The sequence below is a fragment of the Maylandia zebra genome, linkage group LG23, assembly GCF_041146795.1.
Source record: "Maylandia zebra isolate NMK-2024a linkage group LG23, Mzebra_GT3a, whole genome shotgun sequence".
Taxonomy (NCBI): Eukaryota; Metazoa; Chordata; class Actinopteri; order Cichliformes; family Cichlidae; genus Maylandia; species Maylandia zebra.
This window is the reverse complement of record NC_135188.1, coordinates 5507224-5530732: the sequence shown is the minus strand read 5'-3', so window position 1 is coordinate 5530732 and position 23509 is coordinate 5507224. Positions and strand designations below refer to the sequence as shown.

Sequence of the window (23509 nt, the reverse complement as noted above, 5' to 3'; positions counted from 1 at the left end):
GCAGTACGTATCACTCCGCGAGGCTCCTGCCAACGATAGCCGTAATGCTCCAACAATCCATCAAGCGGTGCGGCTTCGTAGCTTAGCAAAGTCGTACTAAAGCATTTGACAGATTTTCGAGCGCCGTGTACCACATAAAATCATTTCGAGGTCAGTAAACACAACCAGAATTCATACATAAGACACACGGGATTATAAGGGGCTCTGTCGATTTTCAGAAAAATCAAAGAATTGATTTTAAGTGTGCCGTATTTTCCAAAAAACACGGTAATAACGACGGCCCGCTAGCATGCGCTACCAAAAATAGTGCTTTGTTGTGTATCTGATGGGCGAAAGCTAAACCAGTTCCACACCACTGAAGTTGCAGCATTTTTACAAACCAGTTCTGGTTCATCTGTTTCATTCAACGATCCGCTTTCGCCCTTCTCATTCTCCGCCATGCTTTTTCCGCCATGTGCGTATGAAAACAAAGGCACTGCGCATGCGCGTTTTACCCATATTCTATCGCGATATTTCATTTTCTTATCGTTGCCCAACATTATACCGGTATTACCGCCCAGCCCTAGTAGACGCCCAACACCCTGACCTGATTATAGGCTGAAAATGTCATTATTCGCCACCAAAGGGTTTAATAACACATAGAATAGTTTCAGACATTAACTGCTTATTTAGATCAATGAATACATGGAGCGGTACAGATACTCCACCAAGAAGAATTAAATTAAAATATCTGTGGTTTTTGTCTACAGTTAGGATTTTAGTGGTCCAACCCCACAATAAGATTGATTTTTAAAAAAACAAAAACAAAACAAAACAGGGATCGATTCCAGTGAATCCAGCATTCACTTACACACACAGGGACAGGGGGGGAACATCTAGAAGTTGCATTTGTATAAGAGATTGAAAAGAGAGCCATAGTAGAAAAAATGTAATTAAATTGAACTGTGCACTGTGGGTAATGTAGGCTTTGACTCCTTAGATATCCATCATGAGTCCAATACTCATGTATGAGCCACCAAGAAGTGGCTTCCATAGGGCTATTATCCACTTAACCCTAATAAATAACTAGCAAACCAAATTAAAAGGAAGGATAAATGAAATGCAGCATTACTCAGGCTTTTTCTCATAGTTATTGCTGATAGAGAGAAGACTTGGTCCCTGTAAGATTGGAGTCCATCCATTTAGCTGTGCCAAACATGTATATCAGGTCAGTCTTTCCTTGACCCTTGGAATCATGCCTGGGTGGGAATGAAGGGTACTATCAAGAAAGAGATACTTCTAGGAACAGGCAACCACACTGATGAATTTGCTTGCCTTGCACTGAGCCTAAACTAATGTTATTTTATTTTTTCACTGTTGGAGTGGAGCGTTGACGCTGGTTGATGCCATTTATTACCTTCAGAGTGAAACACATTTATCTGTACTAAGAGTAGTCCAAGTGCTTTTAATGTCATCGCATATCATTTTCACTGTTCAGAACAAGTTGAACTCACAGCATTATGATTGAATGGAAAATGTGTTTGAGTTTGTTTGTTCCCAATAATTAATGAGCTCTCATTAAAACAAATTTGCATCCATTTCCTTGCTTTTTAGGTCAACACGTGGACTGCAACACAAACAGGCAAATAATAATCATCAAATCCATGTTGAGTAGCATGATGGCTGAGTGATGAGCCTTTCAGTTTGGGTGGCTTAGGTGTCCATTAGATGGATGCTTCTATCAGTCACCGGCTGTTTTTGACTCACCGTAAAATCTGTTTTGTCAAAATTTGTTTCTGGATTGGGTCAATCGTTTCATCCGTTTTACTCTTCATAAGATAACTTTTTCAAAGTGGTGGAAACACACTGTGTAAAATGTGACTCCAGTGATCTGCACATCAGTTACAACTAATTACGTTAACTGGCATCAGGCTAGTATAAACTGGGTGTAAAAATAGCATTTCAAGACATGAGTTTTATATAATAATAATAATACTAATATATAGAGTTCCTTTAGCATAAACGCTATGATCTGTGTGTCTTTTTCAGGCAAGGCCTTTTGTCACCAACACTACGCTAAACCAGATTCTACACTTACCACAACACCGTGGCATGAAGTAAGGGTTCAGATACAAAAACTGGAGTACCTGCACATTGAAACATTGAACACTGTAATATGAAAAATTAGCATGATGCTGCAATTGCAAAAAAGCGGAAAGTTCTGTGGCTCATCTACTAACAATATGCTAATTTATAAACAAGGACACGGTCAGTTAATTTCAACAACCACCAGAATTCCATCAAGAGCATTACAAATTAGTGAGCCAAAAATAAGCAGACCTGATTAGGTAAAGAATAGCCTAATAATTAAAATATTACAGAGTAAGTGTAGGTATTCTACATGTATTTCTCTCTGAAAACTCAGATGAATGAGAAGCAGCTGAAGGACAATCAATAAGCTTTTACGGACAAACTCTTGTGTTGGAAATTGCTGGGGGCTGAGTGTGGTGTTTATCTAAAGGATAGATACATTATTACAAACTTTTCCATCATATAAACCTGAAAGCTGTTTGTAACAGCTGACCTGGACAATATGTAGAAGAGCACAAAACATTATTGATAGTCAGATCCTAAGCCCTTGGTGTGTTAATGAAGATACTGTTACCATGCCGCATGCATAAATGCACAGATCGCCCCTATTTTCATTCACTCATTAAAAGTGGCATTTCAGTATAGTACATAATGGCTTCAATAGATAAATTACAGAAAAAAGAAACATGAAAAGTTGCTGTGTGTGTGCACACTGCTGAGAAAAGATTTTCTATGTCTGTGTGTGTACAGATCTCTCCTCGTGGTAAAAAGTAACCTGGCTGTCTGTGAAACAACACACGTCCTTGTAGGTGTTTTGTTTTGGGATACTCGTCCTCATTCCCTTTCATGCTATGTTAAGTTTAGTTCAATTCATATAAGTTCTCCTTCGGTTAACCAAAAAACAGTAATACTGAGGGCCAAGTATATGTGAGGATGATGGTGAGGACTCAGTGAAGAGGCACAGGGCTTACATCCAGGATGCACTTGTTCATCTTTCAAATATTTTTCCCCAACTTGCAGTAAATTGTGTGCTGTAAATAACCAGCCACAAAAATGCTTGTTGCAAAATTGATACTGCAAAGTAAATCCTGACAGAAGCTTTTCATAGGCAAAAGTGGGTTTCTTACTGGAACAGAACCTTAGTAAATCTGACCCATAGTGTGCTAATAACAAGAAAGCCCTAAACTGTTACGCAGCTGAAAAATGGGGGAACATTTTACTTTCAAAAACTACAACTGGTCTCCTCAGATGTTTTTAAAGGATGTGAGACACAACAAGTCCTTTTCTACCAAGCCACATTCATACAAATCTGCTTATTTTAAGCCTTCAAAGACTAAATATCACACCCATCTCTGATGGATGCATTTGGAACTTTGACGCCCCAGAGGAACTCGGGATTGAACTACTAGTTAACTTCTAGTTAACGCACAAGGTTGAATCACAACCGCACAGCATCCCAAGCTTGCACAAATGACTTCTAAAAGAACCACAGCATGACCACTGCCATTATGACACCCCTAGGAGACTTAAATAACCGCAAGTCAAGTGTTAATGGACAACTCCATTATCTGATGCAGCTTGCTTCTCTTCTCAATGAGCACTGAGGACTCACAGGGGTGCACATCTCTCTTTTAACTATTCCCAATTCAGCTGTTTGTTTTTTTTCCCCATGAGTCTATAATTACCTCCTGCAAAGCAAACATGTCATATGGTAAGCTCTCTAGGGTCTGGTGGAAAGGTGACGTGGTTTATATGCTTCAGTTAGTGGCTCTACTGCATTTAAGGATGGTGAGTAATGAATGACAGAATCAAACGATTATGAATGAAGGCTTGTGGAACAGATGTGCACTGCATCCCTTTACTTTCTGCAATGGTTGCCACATCATCAATCATCACTTTAGGGGGACTTGTGAGGGAACATGTTTAAGGAAAGGAAAGGAGAAACTGACATGGATGTGGCGAGAGAGAAAGAAATGGAGGTTACCATCGATGTGAGTAATGGACTGCCACGCTGTTAAATGAGGTCACTACCAAAAGCCATAACCTTCATTTTAATGTATACGTGTGTGATTTGTGTACAGGACCCGACTGAAACCCTGGATGTGATTAATGAGATCTCGGCCAGTCCTGCTGTGTGTCTGTGGGGAATAAGGTCCTGTAGTCTAAATCACGTCAGGGTTGTGGTGCAGATGGTCATGGATACAAAAGCCATCAGTAACTACATAAAAGCCAAGAGGGGTATTCCTATTCATCACATGATGGTTTATAACACACACCTTATTTTTTAACACGCCACCTTTCTCTGCTGTTGTGTATCCTCTGGGCCTCTCCCTTCTCCTCCAGAAGACCGATGAAAACAGCTGGAGACTCACAATCTCACACCGCCCCCCTAAGCAACACTTTCACTGACCTTTTCCAAATCTTCTTTCTTACAAACTTTTTTTTTCTGCCTACCTCTGGGGGGTGTCTTTGATACTCAAACTGCATTTATGATTTCACCCCAAAATGCCACAAGATTCTGCACATTCAATGAAACATCATGCTTCTCCTGGGAACAGCATTTCTTCTGTTCCAAAGCATGAGGAGGTATGGAGGGCATCACATCGACATTTAGAGATAGTTCACCAGAATCTGAATGAAAAGCCAACTTATTCTGTGCAGACCGCGTGTTTTTCAACTTTTGAGAAAACGTGCTTATATCCAAAAGAAAAACAAGCTTCACAGACACAGCCTACCATCTTTTCATTACTAGACAAGTGAGAACAGAGAGGTAGAAGTGAGAACACATACCAAGCTCATAGAAATCTGGCGAGTAAATCAGGAAAAAAAAAAAAACTTAAGGCGAGCCAAAAGATGGCAAAGGCTTGCAAACAACCAACCAAACAAACAGAAAGCTATAAAAAAATGACCACCAATGTGCATGTATCTCACTCTCATATCAGGGAGCAGGGAATCTTTTACATCTCTGTGCTCGGGGCCCACTGTCTCATAATCCATCCATGACCGATTTGCTAAAACTTTTATTCAAAGGGATTAGCTCCGAGGGTTTGTGACCCATTACATTTAGTTATTTATTAGCACTGCACTATTTCTGTATTGCTATAGGCCACCACCACTGTACTTTACTCTTTAGTACTGTACAAAAAAAGAAATTATGCACAGTGCCCATCAGCATTCACCACCAAAAACCAAAGTAACTGATTCTTTCCGCATAGAGGACATTAGATCACATGCTTTTAGTCACCCTATAAACTCAAAATCCAGTCAAATCCAGCCAATCCAGCTGATGATTCCCTCGTGTCACCATCCGCAGCGAGTGAGATTTCACTGTAGCTGTGTTGGGAGAGGGAATAAAAATAAACAGGGTATCTAAGCCAGAGTGACCTATGATCCGATTAGTATCTCCCAATCCTGTTAGGCTGCCTCCCTGATGTATGTTCATGCTTCATTCAGCTACTCTATCCTACTCCAATTTCCTCACCTTCCATCAGCCATGGAAAATCCTTGATTACAAAGGTCAGCATTTGTATCCCAACTCCGTATGCACAGGGAAAACCAACAGAAATGAAGCAATGTACACACATGCATGCGCACACACACACACACACACACACACACACACACTACTGATGTTATGCCACTGTAGCTACTGTCTCCCCAGTTATTTGTTTTCTCATTGTGCATTATACTTCATCTTTCCACTCTATCTAGAGTCTAATTACTAATGACCCTCAAAAACACAGTGGCCTTGGATTTAAGAGGCAGAGAGGAGACTGGGAGATTGAATTTAATCCAGCTATGCAGAGAAAAGGTGACCTTTCTGCAAGTTAGTTTCATTTTTGTTGCTCAGTGATGCAACTGGATTAGTGAGTTATTGTAGGGGGTGAAGAAAGCTATCTGTGAAACATAAGCTAAGACCTCAATCAGCCATGAAGTTATCTTTTCATTCATTTAGGCCTTGAAAAGAAGCACAGCTAATCATTTCCATTGTCCCTGTTGGACACTAAAAGAAGCAGATCAAATCAGGGGAACGTGACCTACTACACCAACAGAGAGAAAGAGATGCACCCTCAGGGGACTAAACCATCTGTCACCCTCGCTCTCTTGCACCTGCTCATGAGGTGTCACTCCCTTTCTAAGCTAACCTTATGCTTGATGTCATACTAAAAGAGCAGGCTGCATGCTGGGCAAGCCCACAGCTAGCTCTCTGATTGTACTTGGCACACACTACATGTCTGTCTCCACCTTTCACTTGATTCATAAACAGGAATGTTAGCGGTCACAGCGGTTTTTATATAATCAACAGCACAACACCTATAAGTACACCGCATATGTGAGTGTTGTTGATTATATAAAAGCCACAGATATGTTCTCTGTATATGATACCGCCAGGATCTCCATAGTGATTCTGGGGAGCTCCATTAAAGTTTGTCCGCTCACAGCAATTACAATATTCTATCAGCAGCATTATGATGGCCTGCTTCTCTAAACAAACAAACAAACTAACAAACAAACGCTAACAAAATCCAGGTTGTTTAAAACCGGTTAAAAGCCAGGGTACCTTTAGTACAGGGTACTTACTATAAATACGTGTAAATGCTTATTCAGCTCATGTGTTAAGCCAATGACAAACCAGGTTCATTTGAAATTCCATAAAGTCCAACTAACCATTCACTAAGCATTCTCATCGGGAATGACCTGGTGCAGCCTGATGTGTTTCACCGAATCATGGCTGCACCAGGTCATTCCCGATGAGAATGCTTCCGTGGAAGGCTTCCACACTGTTCGGGCGGACAGGGACAGCATCGCTAGCGGTAAGCGTAAAGGAGGTGGGCTTGCTGTTTTAGTTAACAACCGGTGGTGTAACCCTGCCAACATAACAATCAAAGAAAGGATTTGTTGCCCGGACACTGAACTGTGTGCTGTTGGACTCAGGCCGTATTATTTACCCAGGGAATTCTCTCACGTCATCTTGGTGGCTGTTTATGTTCCCCCCTCTGCTAACCCCACAGCTGCATGTGACACTATCCACTCTGCCATAGCTCGGCTACAGACTCAGCACCCGAGTGCCTTTATTGTGATCTCGGGTGACTTCAACCATGTATCACTGGACAATACACTACCAACATTCAAACAATATGTGGACTGTCCCACCAGGGGAGAGAAAACTTTAGACTTACTGTATGCTAACGTCAAGGATGCATACAGCTCCTCCTCCCTCCCCCCACTTGGTAGGTCAGATCATAACCTGATTCACCTCACCCCCCGCTATGTGCCAATTGTGAGGAGGGAACCTGTGACCACCAGGACTGTTAGGAGGTGGTCAGAGGAGGCAATAGCGGAACTACAGGGCTGTTTCGAGGTGACCGACTGGGAAACACTCTGTGAGCCTCACGCCGAGGACATCAATGGGCTTACTGAGTGTATCACAGACTACATAACTTTCTGCACCGACTCTATTGTTCCAGCTCAGACTGTTCATTGTTACCCAAATAACAAGCCGTGGGTGACTAAGGACATCAAAGCCCTCCTCAACAACAAGAAGAGGGCTTTCAGAGGGGGCAACAAAGAGGAGGTGAGGAAGGTCCAGGTGTTACTAAAGGACAAGATCAGAGAGGCTAAGGACAATTACAGGAGGAAGCTGGAGTGGAAACTCCAGCAGAACAGCATGAGAGAGGTGTGGAGGGGCATGAAGACCATCACTGGATTCAGGCCAACCAACAGCAGGGGAGCTGAGGGAGGTGAGAATAGAGCCGACGAGTTGAATCTGTTTTTCAATAGATTCGACACCACAGTGTCTGCTCCCACCCCCACAACCTCACCTGCAGTCAGCCTGGAATCCAGAGCCACACCACTGTGCCAGCCTCTCTCTTCACATGTTGCCTCCTGTGAGATTCCTGACACCCCTCCCCCACCCATCACCTTCACTCAATACCAGGTTGAGATGCAAATGAGGAGACTTCACTCAGGAAAGTCTGCTGGACCAGACGGAGTGAGTCCCCTTGTCCTCAAGGCCTGTGCCCCCCAGCTGTGTGGAGTCTTTCATAAACTGTTTATGCTGAGTCTGAGTCTGCAGAGGGTCCCGGTGATGTGGAAGACATCATGCCTCGTCCCTGTACCAAAGACGCCTCGTCCCAGTGGCCCCCAGGATTACAGGCCCGTGGCACTGACCTCCCACATCATGAAGACCCTGGAAAGGCTCATCCTGGACCAGCTGCGACCCATAGTAAGACCACATCTGGATCCCCTTCAGTTCGCTTATCAGCCTCGTCTCGGAACAGAGGACGCCATCATCTACCTGCTCAATCGTGTCTACACCCATCTGGACCAGCCGGCAAGCACTGTGAGGGTCATGTTTTTTGACTTTTCCAGTGCTTTCAACACCATCAGGCCGACCCTCCTGGGTGATAAGTTAGCAGCGATGCAGGTGGATGCTTCTCTGGTGTCCTGGATTGTTGATTACCTGACAGGAAGACCACAATATGTACGTCTCCCACAGTGTGTGTCTGACAAGGTGATTAGCAACACAGGGGCACCACAGGGGACTGTCCTCTCCCCCTTCCTCTTCACCCTCTACACCACAGACTTCAGCCACTGCACAGAGACCTGCCATCTTCAGAAGTTTTCTGATGACTCTGCGGTGGTTGGATGCATCAGCAGGGATGATGAGACAGAGTACCGGGCTGTGGTCGACTCCTTTGTCACGTGGTGTGAGCAGAATCATCTGCAGCTCAACGTGGCAAAGACCAAGGAACTGATCGTGGACTTCAGGAAGACCAGGAAACACTTGACCCCTGTTTCAATCCAGGGGGTCAGTGTTGACATTGTGGAGGACTATAAATACCTTGGAGTACACATTGACAATAAACTGGACTGGGCTAAAAACACCACAGCACTTTACAGGAAGGGCCAGAGTCGTCTCTATTTTTTGAGGCGACTGAGGTCCTTCAACATCTGCCAGAAAATGCTGAGGATTTTCTATGAGTCTGTGGTGGCCAGTGCGATCCTCTATGCTGTTGCATGCTGGGGGAGCAGGCTGAGGGTCGCAGATGCCAACAGACTTAATAAACTGATCCGTAAGGCCAGCAATGTTGTGGGGATGGAGCTGGACTCCCTCAAGGTGGTGTCGGAGAGGCGGATGCTGTCCAAGATAAAGACAATGTTGGATAACACCTCCCACCCACTCCATGACATGTTGGTCAGTCACAGGAGCTCGTTCAGTGAGAGACTGAGATTACCGAAAAGCACCACTGAACGACACAGGAAATCATTCCTGCCTGTGGCCATCTCCCTGTACAACGCATCCACTTAACACACTGTTTGCTGCTACAACTACACATGTTTCTTTTCCAAATATTTATTTATAAGTGACTTATGTATGTATGTATGTATATATATGTATATATTGTACTATTCTTAGTTAGCGTATTGTCTGTCTTGTCTTAATGTTGGTTTAAAATGGAGCACTGTAACAAAAAATAATTTCCCCCAGGGATCAATAAAGTATTCTGATTCTGATTCTGATTAACCTAAAGACCTTTATACATCAATGAAATATTAGTCAGAGCAAAAATACAATGATGGATCAAAACTTACATGTGACAAACAAAATAGGACAGAAGGTTTCAATAAATGCTTGGTATGTCAGAGAAAAGTTAACACTTTGTTCTCTAATTCGTGTCAAAAGTTGTGTAAAGTATGTAAATGGCCTGCATTTGTATAGCGCTTTTCTAGTCCATAGGACCCCAAAGCGCTTTACACTACATTCAGTCATTCACCCATTCACACACACATTCACACACTGGCGATAGCAAGCTACATTGTAGCCACAGCTGCCCTGGGGCTCACTGACAGAGGCGAGGCTGCCGGACACAGGCGCCACCGGGCCCTCTGACCACCACCAGTAGGCAAACATGGGGTTAGTATCTTGCCCAAGGATATTTGGCATGCAGCCAGGATGCAGCCTGGGATCGAACCACCGACCTTCTGATTAGTGGCTGACCTGCTCTGCCACCTGAGCTACAGCCACCCCAAGTATGTGCTATGAAAAGGTCAATTGTAGATGTGTGGAGAAACCAGCGAAAGCTGAGATAAAGAGAAGAAAGACAAACAAGCCAAGATACAAGAAAACAGCATAAAGGTCAGGTGGTGAATTTCTCAAAACATAGTGAAAGGAAGACTGGAAATGAATTGGCTCAGCTGTCGGAATAACCATGAAGAGAAGCGATACACAGTCATCAAGTAAGAAACAGATTAACATAACTAACCTTATGAAATTTCCCCTTGTGGGACTAATAAAGGTATATCAATCAATATCAAAACATACAAGGCCAACAGAGATAACAGGTATTGTCAGACACAAAGAAAACTGCCACTAATGTTACTACTTAAGCAACAGATATCATGTTAAAACTGCAATAGATTGGTGAGAGACAGAGAGGAGGTTAAAGAGCTTCCACGTTTGTCTTAAGGTGAGACTTACCACTTGGTTGCGTGTGCGGTGGTACGGTTGAATGATGGGTAATCCCAGGGGTGTCACCCATTGCACAGTGTGACCCGACTTAGAGATGAGCCTGGCGCTCTCAGTCAGCCAGTCCTGTAACAAATGGATTCAATCAGAGGTAACATGAAGGGACACAGTGATAGAAATATTTAATATTAGTCAAGAATGCGTGTGTGACATGCTTGTATGTTTAGAGCATGTTACTGACAAGAGTGCAACTAAATTTAAATCAGGTTAAATGAGGTTGATGGAGATTTCAGGTTCGGCTAGACAGGGCTAAGACACCAATGCTATCTCTGAGCCTCCAAGTAGGCACATCTGTGGTATCAATCCCAAAATCCAACGGAGCCTTGTTCTCAAGTTATCGCATTCACAAAATTAAACCGTAAAAAAACACTACGATGCAGGGAAAAAAATAGAGACTTCATTGCCTAGACTAGAGCATCAACAAAAGATTTATGCACTTACTGCTCATTCTACTTCTGCTGCTTTAAGGACCTACTAACAACTGTTGCAGGCTTGTTGCTGAACAGTGAAGTGTCGCTTAGTCTGGAATATCCGACAGCACTGTTTGCATATGTGTCTGGAATAGTCTGCCTCCAAAAATGGAAGCCCTATTGATGTCCCATAAGGGTTTTGTCACACATACAAATGCACACTCAGTGAGCTGTAGGAAAGATAAATATGTCCTAGCAACTGGAGTTAGCAACCTGACCAGAAGCTGGTCCATTAAACATCACCTCGCCTCCTACAATCAAAGCACAAAATAAGAAAACCGCAAAAGCAAAGAAACCGACGTCAGAGATTAACAAGAAAAACATCTTGAAAAATTGACTGACTGGCAAACATACAGACAGAGGTGGGCACAGACAATGAACAAACAGTGGGAGCACAATTTGAAGTTAATGATCAGCAGTGTTGACAGGATAAATGGGAAATGTACAGAGAACGTAGGCGAGGTCAGGGATAACAGCGTCAAGGATTGATCAGCTGCCTCTCTTTCCCCTCATACTTCAGCTCTTCCCTGTGAAATGCAAGTGGATGTGACCTATAAAAGCAGCGGGGGATACACACACTTACGCACTCACGCTGGCAATAGCATCACATCGGCACCAAGGTATGTTAGGAAGGGTATTTATCATCTCAGACTGGGCTATCCCTGCGTGTTTCCCACAGGACACGCACACAAAAACAGTGGTTGGTGGTAATAATGGTTCGGCAGACTCCTCTCTGCCTCTAGAGATAATATACAATCCCCTACCAGGTGCACGTCCTAAATCTATTAATGGAATCTATGTGATGAATAGGTGCCATTGGCAGGGTAACAGTAAAGTAAACACGCCATTAATAAAATTCAAATAAGAGCCTATCTGCAGCAGTAGATCAGTAGGCAGAGCATGCTTTAGAGGTTTGTAATGTCCTAGCGACTTAAACAAACCTCATTTAAAAACAACGTAATTTAGTGCCGACTAAAACTTTTCCAGATTTATCTTTGCAAGACTATAATGAGTTGAGTTGTATATGAAGCACAGAAATTTCTTTAAAAGTCTGTATGTCAAAGCAAATACTGATTAATTATTAGTCACATATGCTGAAATATATGCCTGTAGCTTGTTAATTAACCTACTGTACACTGAAAAAATAAAAAAATAAAACAAAAAAATATAGAGGTTACACACTAATTATAGGCATATTCTCTTTTATTTTCTTTGATAGTATGAAATAATAGATTTTTCTTGTGAAACATTTTAAAGAAACTCATCTAAAATAAAACGTTACCATAATAAATGGTATCTTCGTTATAAACACAGAGAAAAAGCTTGAATACTTTTATTTTAGTTGCAGTTTTTAATGAATACTTGTATTTTTTTGCTGTTTTTACTGCATGTGTTCTAGTGAAACTTGCATATATATCGAGAATACAACATTGCTATCCAGAATAGCAATAGTGCTCTCATCTCCAAAACTTTAAAGAACATACAGAGTGCCGAGTATAAAGAAAACAAAGGACACCAGCACTCCCTGGGAAAAAAAAAAGTCATTATATCTCCCCAAATAATGTGTTTAACAATATTTCTAATCAAGTGCCACCACAGATTGATGATAATTTGTTGGATGAGATCATTTTATCATTTGCATATGTTGTAATGTACGTGTGATGAGCTCACCTGTATCTCTCTGGTCCCTGTAAACATCTCCTTTAAGGCATTGAACACCTGACGCACCAGGTAATGGGATGCATCCCACACAAACTCCTGGAAAAACAACAACACAGGAGTCTTTCATAGTTGGTCAAACTGTTTAATTTGTCCAATTTTAAAAATTAAAAACATGCATTTTAGCTTTTAATTGTGCTTCGAATGGTGGCTACATGTATGATGCAAATTAGTGTTACAAATCAGGGTATCTCATTTGCATCTCATTACACTGATATGATCTCTACAGAAGGCCTTGCCCTCTTTTCACCATCCATCCCACTGTAATCACTCACAATTACACTCCCCCCTAATTCCCTGTTTAAACAATTAGGAACATTATCCAGAAGTCATTTAGCAGAATGCCTGTGAGATAGTAGACAGCAGACAGAGTTATGCTGATCCCATCTACACAGACAATGAGATTAACTCTAACTGTTGTAAGGAATTGTGTAGCTATGGAACACTGGAGCGCTGTGAGAAGATTCAGTTCTTCCATTCTCCTTTCTTGGTGTCATGTAACAGAATGGGTGTGTCCATCAAAGGAGAATTCAGGCCCAACCAAATCAAAGTGCAGATAACTAAAAATAGACACGCAGTGGCTGTGCGTAGGATATCAAATATAGCTACTGTTGGATTGCATTCCCTGAAACGTCCATGCAATGTGATCATAAATAAATCTGATCAAAGTAAATATTAAAAGCATCGGTTCAGGCTCCATGCAGCTCATTTAGAGACAGTGTAGTATGACTCTTTACGTCAAGGTCAAACTGACTGAAATACCTTTGGCTGCAGAAACAAATGTGATGATTGTACAATACAGTATGTGGCCGCTATTTGCAGTGCATTAAATCCTTTAAACCCTTTACACTCATGCAGAAGATAAAAGAGTAAGTATAAAAAAAGCTACTTAAAAATAGAGTTTAAAGCGTTTGCAAGAACATACACAAAGTGAGAGGAACCCCTCACACAGAGGAGGTCCTGTGTTAAGGGGCCGCTCTGTCATGCTGAGCTGACACCGTGCTAAAAATAGCGTAGCGTGTATGAAGGAACTCTTTCACTCGCCACCCTCTTTCACCGTTGCTATACCTTCGGAAACTCGTCAATCTCCTTCAGTCTTTTCTCTATCTGGAGGCGTCCACCATAGCGAGTGACTCCGTACACCACAGTCATCACTGTCTGTTTAACCACCTTCCTGCTGATGAAGCCCTCCAGCACCTGGGCGATCTTCAGTCCGCTCTCTGCATCCCGAGCTCGTAACTCCTCCACCTGGAACATGTAGACAACTTACATATGAATTTTCTTTTTTAAAAGGAGGTCTTTTGGAGGACAATTTAAAGCTTCCCCAAAAATGAACACAGATAACATCTGCGTGACATTAATATAATATGTCACAACTGCTTTCACTTATAACAGAAGTGAGTCCTCACAGCTTTGAGACTAGAAGCAGAAAACTCATTTCATGATCAGCAAAGCTATTTTTCAGCTCTTGTTGTAAAGCAGTCTTAAGTAATGTGACTCTTGACAGTGTTACTTATTGTTTAACATAAAACAACAACAATATAGTGAGTCTGTAGGGAAGGTTTTACGATTTTTCCAAATTCTTTAGACTAATCATCTTTAAACAGGCTTTGGTTGTACGCAGGCAAAGAGTCCATGTGGAGAGCAGAAGAGGAGCAGAAGTGCAATTATTGCCTCGCAATTATTGTTCTTTTTAAAATGAATTTGAATTCATGAACGATGACTGGTCACTAGAAGAGGAAACCTTGGTCCAGGTATTCACAAATTTAACAGGGTCCCTACAGATTAGCAACTGTGCCTGGAGACAAGGTCAACAAACCAGCCAATGACAGTGGTTATTGTACAGTAAACCCCAAGACGACTTATTTATCCATGTAGCTTCTAACATCACAGCTAATGTCATCATGGTATCTAACAATAAACGCAATACTCTGAGGCAAACATTACAGTCACTGTGTGTGGACTTCTGAAATGGATGTTTTTGCTCTGTTCTTTCTGAATTTTCCGGTACTGAAATGTCAGCACATCACACTTATCTTCCAACTGTGCCTCCTAAAAGCACGCAGGCTCATGCTTCACCATTCAAGACTTTAGACATGAGACAGTCTCGTCTCTGCACTTTCATGCAAAGCAAGAGAAACCAAGCACTTCTGAAGACAAGGCCTAGACTAAAATATAATCTCAATGCCTCAGCTTGTCACTCACTGTGGGATCCACTGGGCCGTCTGAATACTAACAGGTGAAGATCTGCAACATGCTTTGCAACTGATATGTGCCATCATTAATCTGTGTAACCGTAAGTCTGTGCAGTTCAAAGAAAGTAACAGAGCAGACCTGTTGTGCAACTCCGCTGTAGACATCCTGGGGCACATCACAGGGCATGAGATTGACTGATGTAGCACCAATAACATCTCTGCCTAGAGCGGCGTAGTGCTGGAGACCATTACAGGAGCCGTCCTGGAGAAGAGGTGAAGAAAAAGATTAAAGCACGACTGTGGAGGCAGACAGCAGAGAAAGAATCACAAGGATCCGCACTGATTGGGTCAAGTCATCCAAGGAGCAAGGTTTAAAGGTCTGCCTTTCTGCCAATAAACAAATAATAAAGCACAAAAAAAGAATAAATAAGATGAATTGCATGAACGTGAGGATATGTTGGGAATATGTTATGTGGTTGAGGCTTTGTTGCACTTAATTCCAAAGACTAAACTTAATTTTTCACTCTATTCAAACCAACATGTAACCTACAAGTGTATAAAATAATACAGTTTCATCTTTTTTTTCTTTGGGTTTCACTTTATCATAATTACAGCTGTTAAACACCAAGCTAAGCAACGTAGATATATGTATCTGGGTATCAGGACAGATAAATCTTCATTCTTGTCCATCCTTCTTTGATCCTCGTCCCCTATGTAACACTAATATAGTGCTTGCATGTGTTGTTGTGGAGAGGCAACATTTAAGTTTCACAACTGTAAGTCTAAGCTCACCCAACTTGACTCCTGGTCATCAACTTTATTTATCCATATATTTCAATATCTATCAAAGGCAGTAAACTCTAAATTACATCAATCAGATTTAAAATAAATAAAATTGAATTAAAGTAAATAAAATTGAGCCCTGAGGCTTACTTTTATATGCATTTAATTTCATTCAAACCCTAAGCCTCAATTTTATCTAAAGTAGTTTAGCTGAACTTCACCACTCAATTAAGTAATAATAATAATAATAATAATGGATTGCATTTATATAGCGCTTTTTGAGACCCTCAAAGCGCTTTACAATTCCACTATTCATTCACTCTCACATTCACAATACTGGTGGAGGCAAGCTACAGTTGTAGCCACAGCTGCCCTGGGGCAGACTGACAGAAGCGCCATATCGCGCCATCGGCAACACCAGTAGGCAGTAGGTGAAGAGTCTTGCCCAAGGACACAACGACCGAGACTGTCTGGGGCTCGAACCGGCAACCTTGCGATTACAAGACGAACTCCCAACTCCTGAGCCACAATCGCCCCCGAAGTGAAGTATTGGAGATACTGTCTTTTTAACACATCTACAAAGAGGAAGTGCTAAATACTTTGTGAATTACACTCACTTTTGGTCTAATGGTCTAAAAAATAAAAAATAAATCCTCTTTTCAGCTTCTTTGTCTTATTCTTTGAAGGCATGGGAAAATGTTGCTCCTTACATTTCATGCATTATTATTAGTGTGCGTTCCAGCGATGTTGGGTATAATTAATCAGACAGACAATAGCTTGTAATCACTAATGGGATTAAAATGTTCTTTTGCAACAAAAATGAGACATTTTGAGAAGTGAAAATAAAATTAGAAAATTACATTATAACAACATTATAAGAACCTTATTAACAAAGGCCTGCGGTGCAGATGAGATGAGGCTTTACTCAGCCACATATTTCGGTTAATGGTCTAAATCAGGGAATTCTTGACAAAAAGATGCTCCACAGTTAATGTATATACACTGTTCTACAAATATAGCATGTCACTAAGAATAACAATCATTCATATGATTTTTCTGTTGCTTTTTTCCGTTGAGAAAACGCATTGGTTTAAATGTCAGATCCTCGTGCAGGATATGTCAAAAAGGCTTCTGGCTTGCAAGATAAGGTTGACAGGTTTATAGCAGATGACAAAACGGTGAACATCGCACAGGAGGTCTTGGTTTGTTAACTTTGATTTGCCATCTAAAATAGACCCACTGAATGATGCAACCTTTTTTTTTCTCGAAAGACATAAACCTGAACTACAATAAGAAGACGTAAGATGAGTAACTCTAACAAGCTTTCCATAATTCAAAAAGTTTTTACATTTTATTTGGACTTTTACATGACTGATATGCTACTCATTAAGCATGACTCTCTCAGTCTGTTACGTACCTGATGAACAGGAAAATGAGAGATGAACTGTGCTGGATCAGGAGATCTCACAGCATTGGCTATCTCCATGCAGCAGGCCAGAGCCTGCCATGGCTCATCTGCATTCATCCACCACTTTCTACCCTGAGAGAAAAAGTCACAAGCACATAGCACATTATACTGCATACATACCTTTCATAGGAATACAAAAAAAAAAATTGACATATTCTAATATTCAATGTTTAGACCGACAGTTAAACCATTGTGTCATTGGCATTGTCCCAGTAATTAAAAAATGCTTTATCCACTTTTATGAAATACATATACGTACAAACAAGTATAAAGAGAAAATAACCAAATATTAGTGAGTGTGTATGTATATATTTGAGTCTGTATGGATTAGAGAAAATCCAAAAACTCAATTCTTTTTTAATAAAGTCATTAAAGTTGCCCACAGCACAAACAAGTTCAAATAACTCATTAAAAACCCCAAATTACCAAGATTTCTATGACTGTGACGAGTGTACGTGGAACGTCTTACTATACAGTGAATGAGCAGCAAGTACTAACATTTAGAGGGTTGTCGGCAGAGTCCAGTATGTCCTCCATGATAGTGTTGGCATACTCAAGTCGGCCCTGTAGTGAGCTCCTCTTCTTTAATCCTGTAAGATTCACCAAGTGGATCTTTAGCCAGTCCAGGCCTTTGGGACCAAGCAGCTTCCCCTCCGCAAACACAAGGATTGCCCGTGTGACATCACTTCCCAGGTGATTAAAGTATGGAGGACATGGATAGGTACGTCCCCTGAAGTCCATGTTGTGAGGGAACCAGAAGATCTCGTCTCGCATGTGGTTGGCGATGGACAGTTTATAGAGAGCATCCATACGTAAGCTGTGCATCTCGCTGCATTTCTTTTTGGCATTGATCACCTGTCTTTTCATGTGGGCCTTCTCACTAGCTGTATAACTGTGGTCTTGAGGGTTAAAGTGGGGGATTTTGGGGGCTTCCGACAAAGGAGGTGGGATGTCTAGCTTATCGCTTCCACGATCATTAAAGATGGAGATAATAATGTCCAGCAAAGGTTTGTTGATCTTCCAGGCACAGTTGCCCAACTGGTTGAGAGAGTCATAGATGGCATGAAGATTTTGACATTTCTCCAACAACTCTTCGTGTTGGGTCGCCCCGTCCACTGTGCGCATCAGCTTCGTCGGCGTGAGCAGGTATGCTCCAAACTTGACTGATGTCCAGGGCACTGGAGGGCACAGCATCGGCATCACATAGGAGTCAAAAGTCAACTTGGTCTCCATGGCTTCCTGCTGCATCTGAGTAAGGATGGGGTGGGGCTTGATGAAGCCAACCTGGCGGGTAAAACATCACAAGAAAATCAGTCGCAAACTAAAAAAGAGCAGACACACCAGTGAACAGAGATTGCTGTTTCAATTACAACAATATGAAAGGGACTGCCTCAGCTTATTTCTAAAGCTTGGTTAATCATGACAGGATATGGTCAGCATCAAGTGCAAATTTGATTAATAAAGGTATAAAAGCAACACGCTTCGACTTCTGTTGAATCATAAGTTTGAATCATAACTGACATGTGAGAACATCTTATAATCTGAATCTTATCTTTAAAAAAAAAACTAACAGCTGAGATTAAAAAAAATATATTAATATCAGTGCTGCCATTCATACTACTTGTGTTAAACAATTACTGAAAATCACAATAAAATGGGCAACTGTAGCTCCGCAAATGTGAAAAAAAACAAACAAGTGTAACATCTTTACTTGACTGTTATTATATTTGTTACATGCCAACCCCGCTCCGGAGCCAGAGGATTAGGCACGATAGTTTTTCCAAGAACAGGGCTTTGATGTTAAAGAGTTACCGCAGTGACAGGAAAAGAAGAAAAAAAAAATCACTGTAACCTGACAGAAACACCTCAGCTTTGCACGAATGAGTCAGACTTTCATGCTGCGCAGTAAAATCATTAGGATGCCCCCCTGATGGGCTAACCTCCACCCAGGGAAAGAAGGGAGACGGGAAGAATAAGAGAAAAGAAGGTAGAATGGAACAAAGAGAGACAGAAAATTACACACGAATGAAATTCAGCAATAGGTATGCCCCGCTGCCAAAGTGCATCAAGTCCCAAAAATCCACAGTTCTCTCTCTCCCTTTGTACTCACCCCCCAACACATGCCTCACCCTCCTGCAGGGTCCTGTGGCAGTAAATCAGCGATCCAATTAAGGGGACACTAAAAAAGGGATTAGCGTGAGACCTATTCATCTCACTCAACTGTTCCCTTTGCCAATTCACACTGTGGGTAAATGGTTTTATAAAAGACACTCTTTTGAGCGTCACACTGGATAGGAGGTTGCTCAAGTGTTCAAGGTAACGGGCTTTAGAACAGTTCTCTTGTCCAAAGTGAAGGTCAGGCTTTTTAAGTTTTTTCCCGCTTTGTTTCTGCTTCTGCATGGCTTCTTTCTTTTAATGAAAAGTCTGCTATTCTTAAACTCTTTTGGGTCAATCATTTAATCAGACTAATTTTACACAATTAGCAAAAATTCACAATTAATTTGATTTGCCTGATCGAGAGTCCTTATAATCAACAGTTGTGTTTTGTTTTTCTAATCCATCATATAATTTTCCCTAGTTTCTAGGAGATCCCCTAATCTTTGGTCTTTTTTCCCCCATAAATCTCAATTGAAAGAATATTTTTCTTGGTCTGGGTTAATACTCAGACATCCTTTTATCAGATTATCAGAAGGTATTGGACTTCAACAGAAACTACTGTTTCTGTATTTACTCCCTCTTCTGCAACTTCTTAGCTCGATTACGGATATTTGGTATCATTGTTACGCAGATGATATTCAGCTATATATCTCTTTTAGGCCACCTGATGTTTCTAAGCTTCAAATCTTCCAGCCCTGCTTTGATTCCATTAGAGATTGGATGACTGAAATTATCTTAAACTAAATGCTGAGAAAACTGAAATCATTGTCTTTGCTCCTGAGAAATTTGTTCCCCTCGTGGTTAAAAATCTAGGCCCTCTTGCTTCTTATATTAAACCCTCTATTAAGAACCTTGGTGTTACACTTGACCCAGCTCTGACGCTGGACACACACGTTAAATCTTTGGTTCGCTCATGTTTTTACCAATTAAGAAATATTGCTGAGTCCCATTGTGTCACGCTCCGAAATGGAAATGATTATTCATGCTTTTGTTTCATCTCGCTTAGATTATTGTAATTCCTTGTTTACTTGCTTAAGTAATGCCTCCCTGGAACAACTGCAGGTTGTCCAGAATGCTGCTGCTAGGCTTCTGACAAAGTATCCCAAATACTCCCATGCCACTCCCCTGCCGATCCAACTGCATTGGCTCCCTGTCAAGTTCAGGGTCCATTTTAAGATTATAATCATGACCTACAGGGCCCTGCACGGTGTAGCCCCAACTTACATCAGTGATCTTCTTCTTCCTTATTGCCCCAGCAGGTCCCTGAGGTCTTGTGACCAGGACTTGCTGGTTGTCCAGCATACAAGGGTAAAAAGAAAAATGACAGAGCGTTTGTATCAGTGACTCCCAGACTCTGGAACTCGCTCCCTTTGAGATTGAGATCTGTGGACTCACTCATTTCTTTTAAAAAGCAGTTAAAAACGTATCTGTTTAAACTTGCTTTTGGTTGATTTTGTTTGTTTGAGGTTGTATGTCTGTTTCTGAAGAACTTTTATGATTTTTATGCGATTTTGTTTACCTTGAAAGGTGCTATATAAATAAAATTTTACTTTATGTCTCTCAGTCTGCAACGCAAAAAAAGGAACCTAATCAAGAGGATCTGTGTCAACCTTCTTATTTAGTCAGGAATCTGTAATAGGTGCTTCATTTAAAAAATGCTTTAATAGAGTCACCACCAACCCTAGGTTATCAAATCATGTGCTTCAATGATACCTCTGTGCAACAGACCAGGAGAGAACTTCCACCGTACCTGCCGGGTGCTGCGAAAGGTGTACATGTGGTAGAGGATGGGGATGAGTTTCCTGTCATAGGCTGGGTTCAGGATGTCGCTATTAATTTTAAGATTTTTAACCATCATATCCACCATGTACGTGCCAAGCTCCAGAGTTACTATGTATGGCCAGCTTGTCTCGCCCCCCTGCAGCGTAGGTCCTGAACTCTGCTCCATCTCCAGCTTCCACCACTGCTCCCTTGGAAGGACGTCATACACCTGCATGGATAAAAGGTTGGCTGTTTTAATTTTGTGAGGAAAGTGTGTTATTTTGTAAATACCTCAAAGACATAAAGATTCAGAGTTACAACCACTTTCTAGTATTTTCTCTTTTATGAAAATTAGCATGAGCAAGCTTTATATTTGCTGGTTTTATTTGGTCTGCACGTATATCCTTGGTATTAAGTCCTGGATCCTCCAGATCACCACGACTGATGGAACGGGTACCCCACATGCCTGTCTCTGCATTTCTTGTTTCCGCTGTATCTAGTTGCTAGTGATTATAATTTCCACTGGCTCCGAGTTATTTCAGCTCGTTCTGTTATTTCTGCTTATTCAGTGGCTAAAAGAGGAGAAGACTCAAGCAAAGAACGCCAGAGGGAAGAGAAAATCTAAATCTTTTTACCAGGCTCTTAAAAAGTTTGGAAAACTGAAATACAAAAATATACAAGAAAACTTTACAAAAAAACCCCCCAAAACTGGTGAAATGACTGAATATTAAGAAATTAAGTTTTAAATCACTACTAGTCAGCACTCATAAATGCAAGCTACATCGGTCAGTTGACTTTCCCAGAGCTTGGTTATAGACCAAGACTACATTCACACTCCTCCTAAGCCATATGAGATATTACATCAGATAAATGAACAAATTTTTCTATTTATTCTGGCTATTTTTTAATTAAAACTGCTTTATGGTTATTTTGAATTTAACTCAAATGGCAACCCCAGGGCTGACAAACAATTAAGGTTATTAGAATAGCTGCTTTGATCATTAGATGTGCAAACACAGGAAGCTGTAGCTTATTACTGCCTGCCAGGTCTCACGTCCACTGACTGCAATCACCGATTGGACCCCTTGACTACGTTTGTGCTTCTGGTGCCTTTTGGAGCACTTTAGTTGAATTATCTGACAAATAATATGGCTTCACTGTGTGCTACAGTCCAGAAAAGAAATTTGTGCTTTAGTTCTGAAAAGTCTAATTCTTGTCTTTTGTTTATTTGTTACTGATTAGCATAAATGTGCCTGTCTGCTGCAGCTTACTAACCCCGCTAATGTCAGTTAATACCATAGCAGTCCACCCTCTCCCCGAAATATGAGGAGTCCCGGTGCCCAATTTTTAATTTTACGTAGACGTTTAATAATAAATACTCTACATAAACACTACTAGCCTTCAGTAACAGGGAGCGTTGCCTATTGTTTCTGACATTTATCTTCAAAATTGATCCTTGAACACGTAAATATGTAAAGTGAGAACTTTGACAAGGGAGAATTTAAAGTAACACTCGCTGTCAAAACAACAATGAAAAACATTTTAATAGGCAGCATTTTAACTACAAAGGCTGCATATAAAGTGCCTTTCATAAAACACCTTAACTAACATCGAGTCTAACTAACTGGTGGACTATAATGAGCTCTTGCTCATTATAGTCTTGATGACATACGCATTTTCCCTGAGTGCTCCAGAACCATCAAAACAGTGAGTCAGTGATCCTGCCTGTACAGTCCCATTGAGGAAACACAGTCCTTCATTTTACTAAAAAGGAGTAAACAGCATTTCAATGAGTTTGAGAACAAGGTCGCAAACAAAGTTTACAGAAGTCTATAACATTTGGCTTCATAACATGAAAATATTGTAGTTTAATTGGTCAAACAAATTCGGTCTGGCTTCTGGGAAGTAAAATATGATAAAAAAAAAGAAAAAAGGATGCAGCGCTGAGAAATGAAAGCCGATAGTCCACACTGGATGATAAAACAGAAGATTAAACTTTAGAAATCTGTATTGTGCTTTCAAATCAGTAGTAGCTACATCATACTTCAGCCATAATATTGCAGATTTTATAACAACTGCCATGCAGTACAGCATGCAAAGCATATCTCTTGCTAACAAGTATGAGGAGTTTTTTCTTTTTACCTTAGTATCTTTGGCCAGTAGGTCTGTGTAGGCGTTATAAATGCTGCCCAGCTTTTCCACCGTCTGATTCTGGTGCTTCTGACGCACGCAGTACTTGGTGAAGACCCTATTGCCGAGATCTCGAGCTAAAATCTTTAGCGACTCTCCGCTAGGAGGCAAGTTGGCAACACTCTGGACAAAGGAACACAGTTAAAAGATATCTTACATTAAAAAA

The 23509-nt window shown here is 41.2% G+C and overlaps 1 protein-coding gene across 4 annotated transcripts in view; it reads right to left on the bottom strand.

Moving 5' to 3' along the window:
* The window catches only part of polrmt (polymerase (RNA) mitochondrial (DNA directed)), a 56211-nt gene that overhangs the window by 15574 nt on the left and 17128 nt on the right, over positions 1-23509 (bottom strand). For all 4 annotated transcript variants that reach the window (XM_024798729.2, XM_076879860.1, XM_076879859.1 and 1 more), the window contains 8 exons: positions 23296-23466; positions 21143-21382; positions 17734-18519; positions 17185-17307; positions 15124-15246; positions 13858-14037; positions 12742-12828; positions 10553-10666 (listed from right to left, as the gene is read on the bottom strand). In XM_024798729.2, coding sequence (XP_024654497.1) covers positions 10553-10666; positions 12742-12828; positions 13858-14037; positions 15124-15246; positions 17185-17307; positions 17734-18519; positions 21143-21382; positions 23296-23466 — 1824 coding nt within the window. The remainder of the gene's footprint in view (positions 1-10552; positions 10667-12741; positions 12829-13857; positions 14038-15123; positions 15247-17184; positions 17308-17733; positions 18520-21142; positions 21383-23295; positions 23467-23509) is intronic.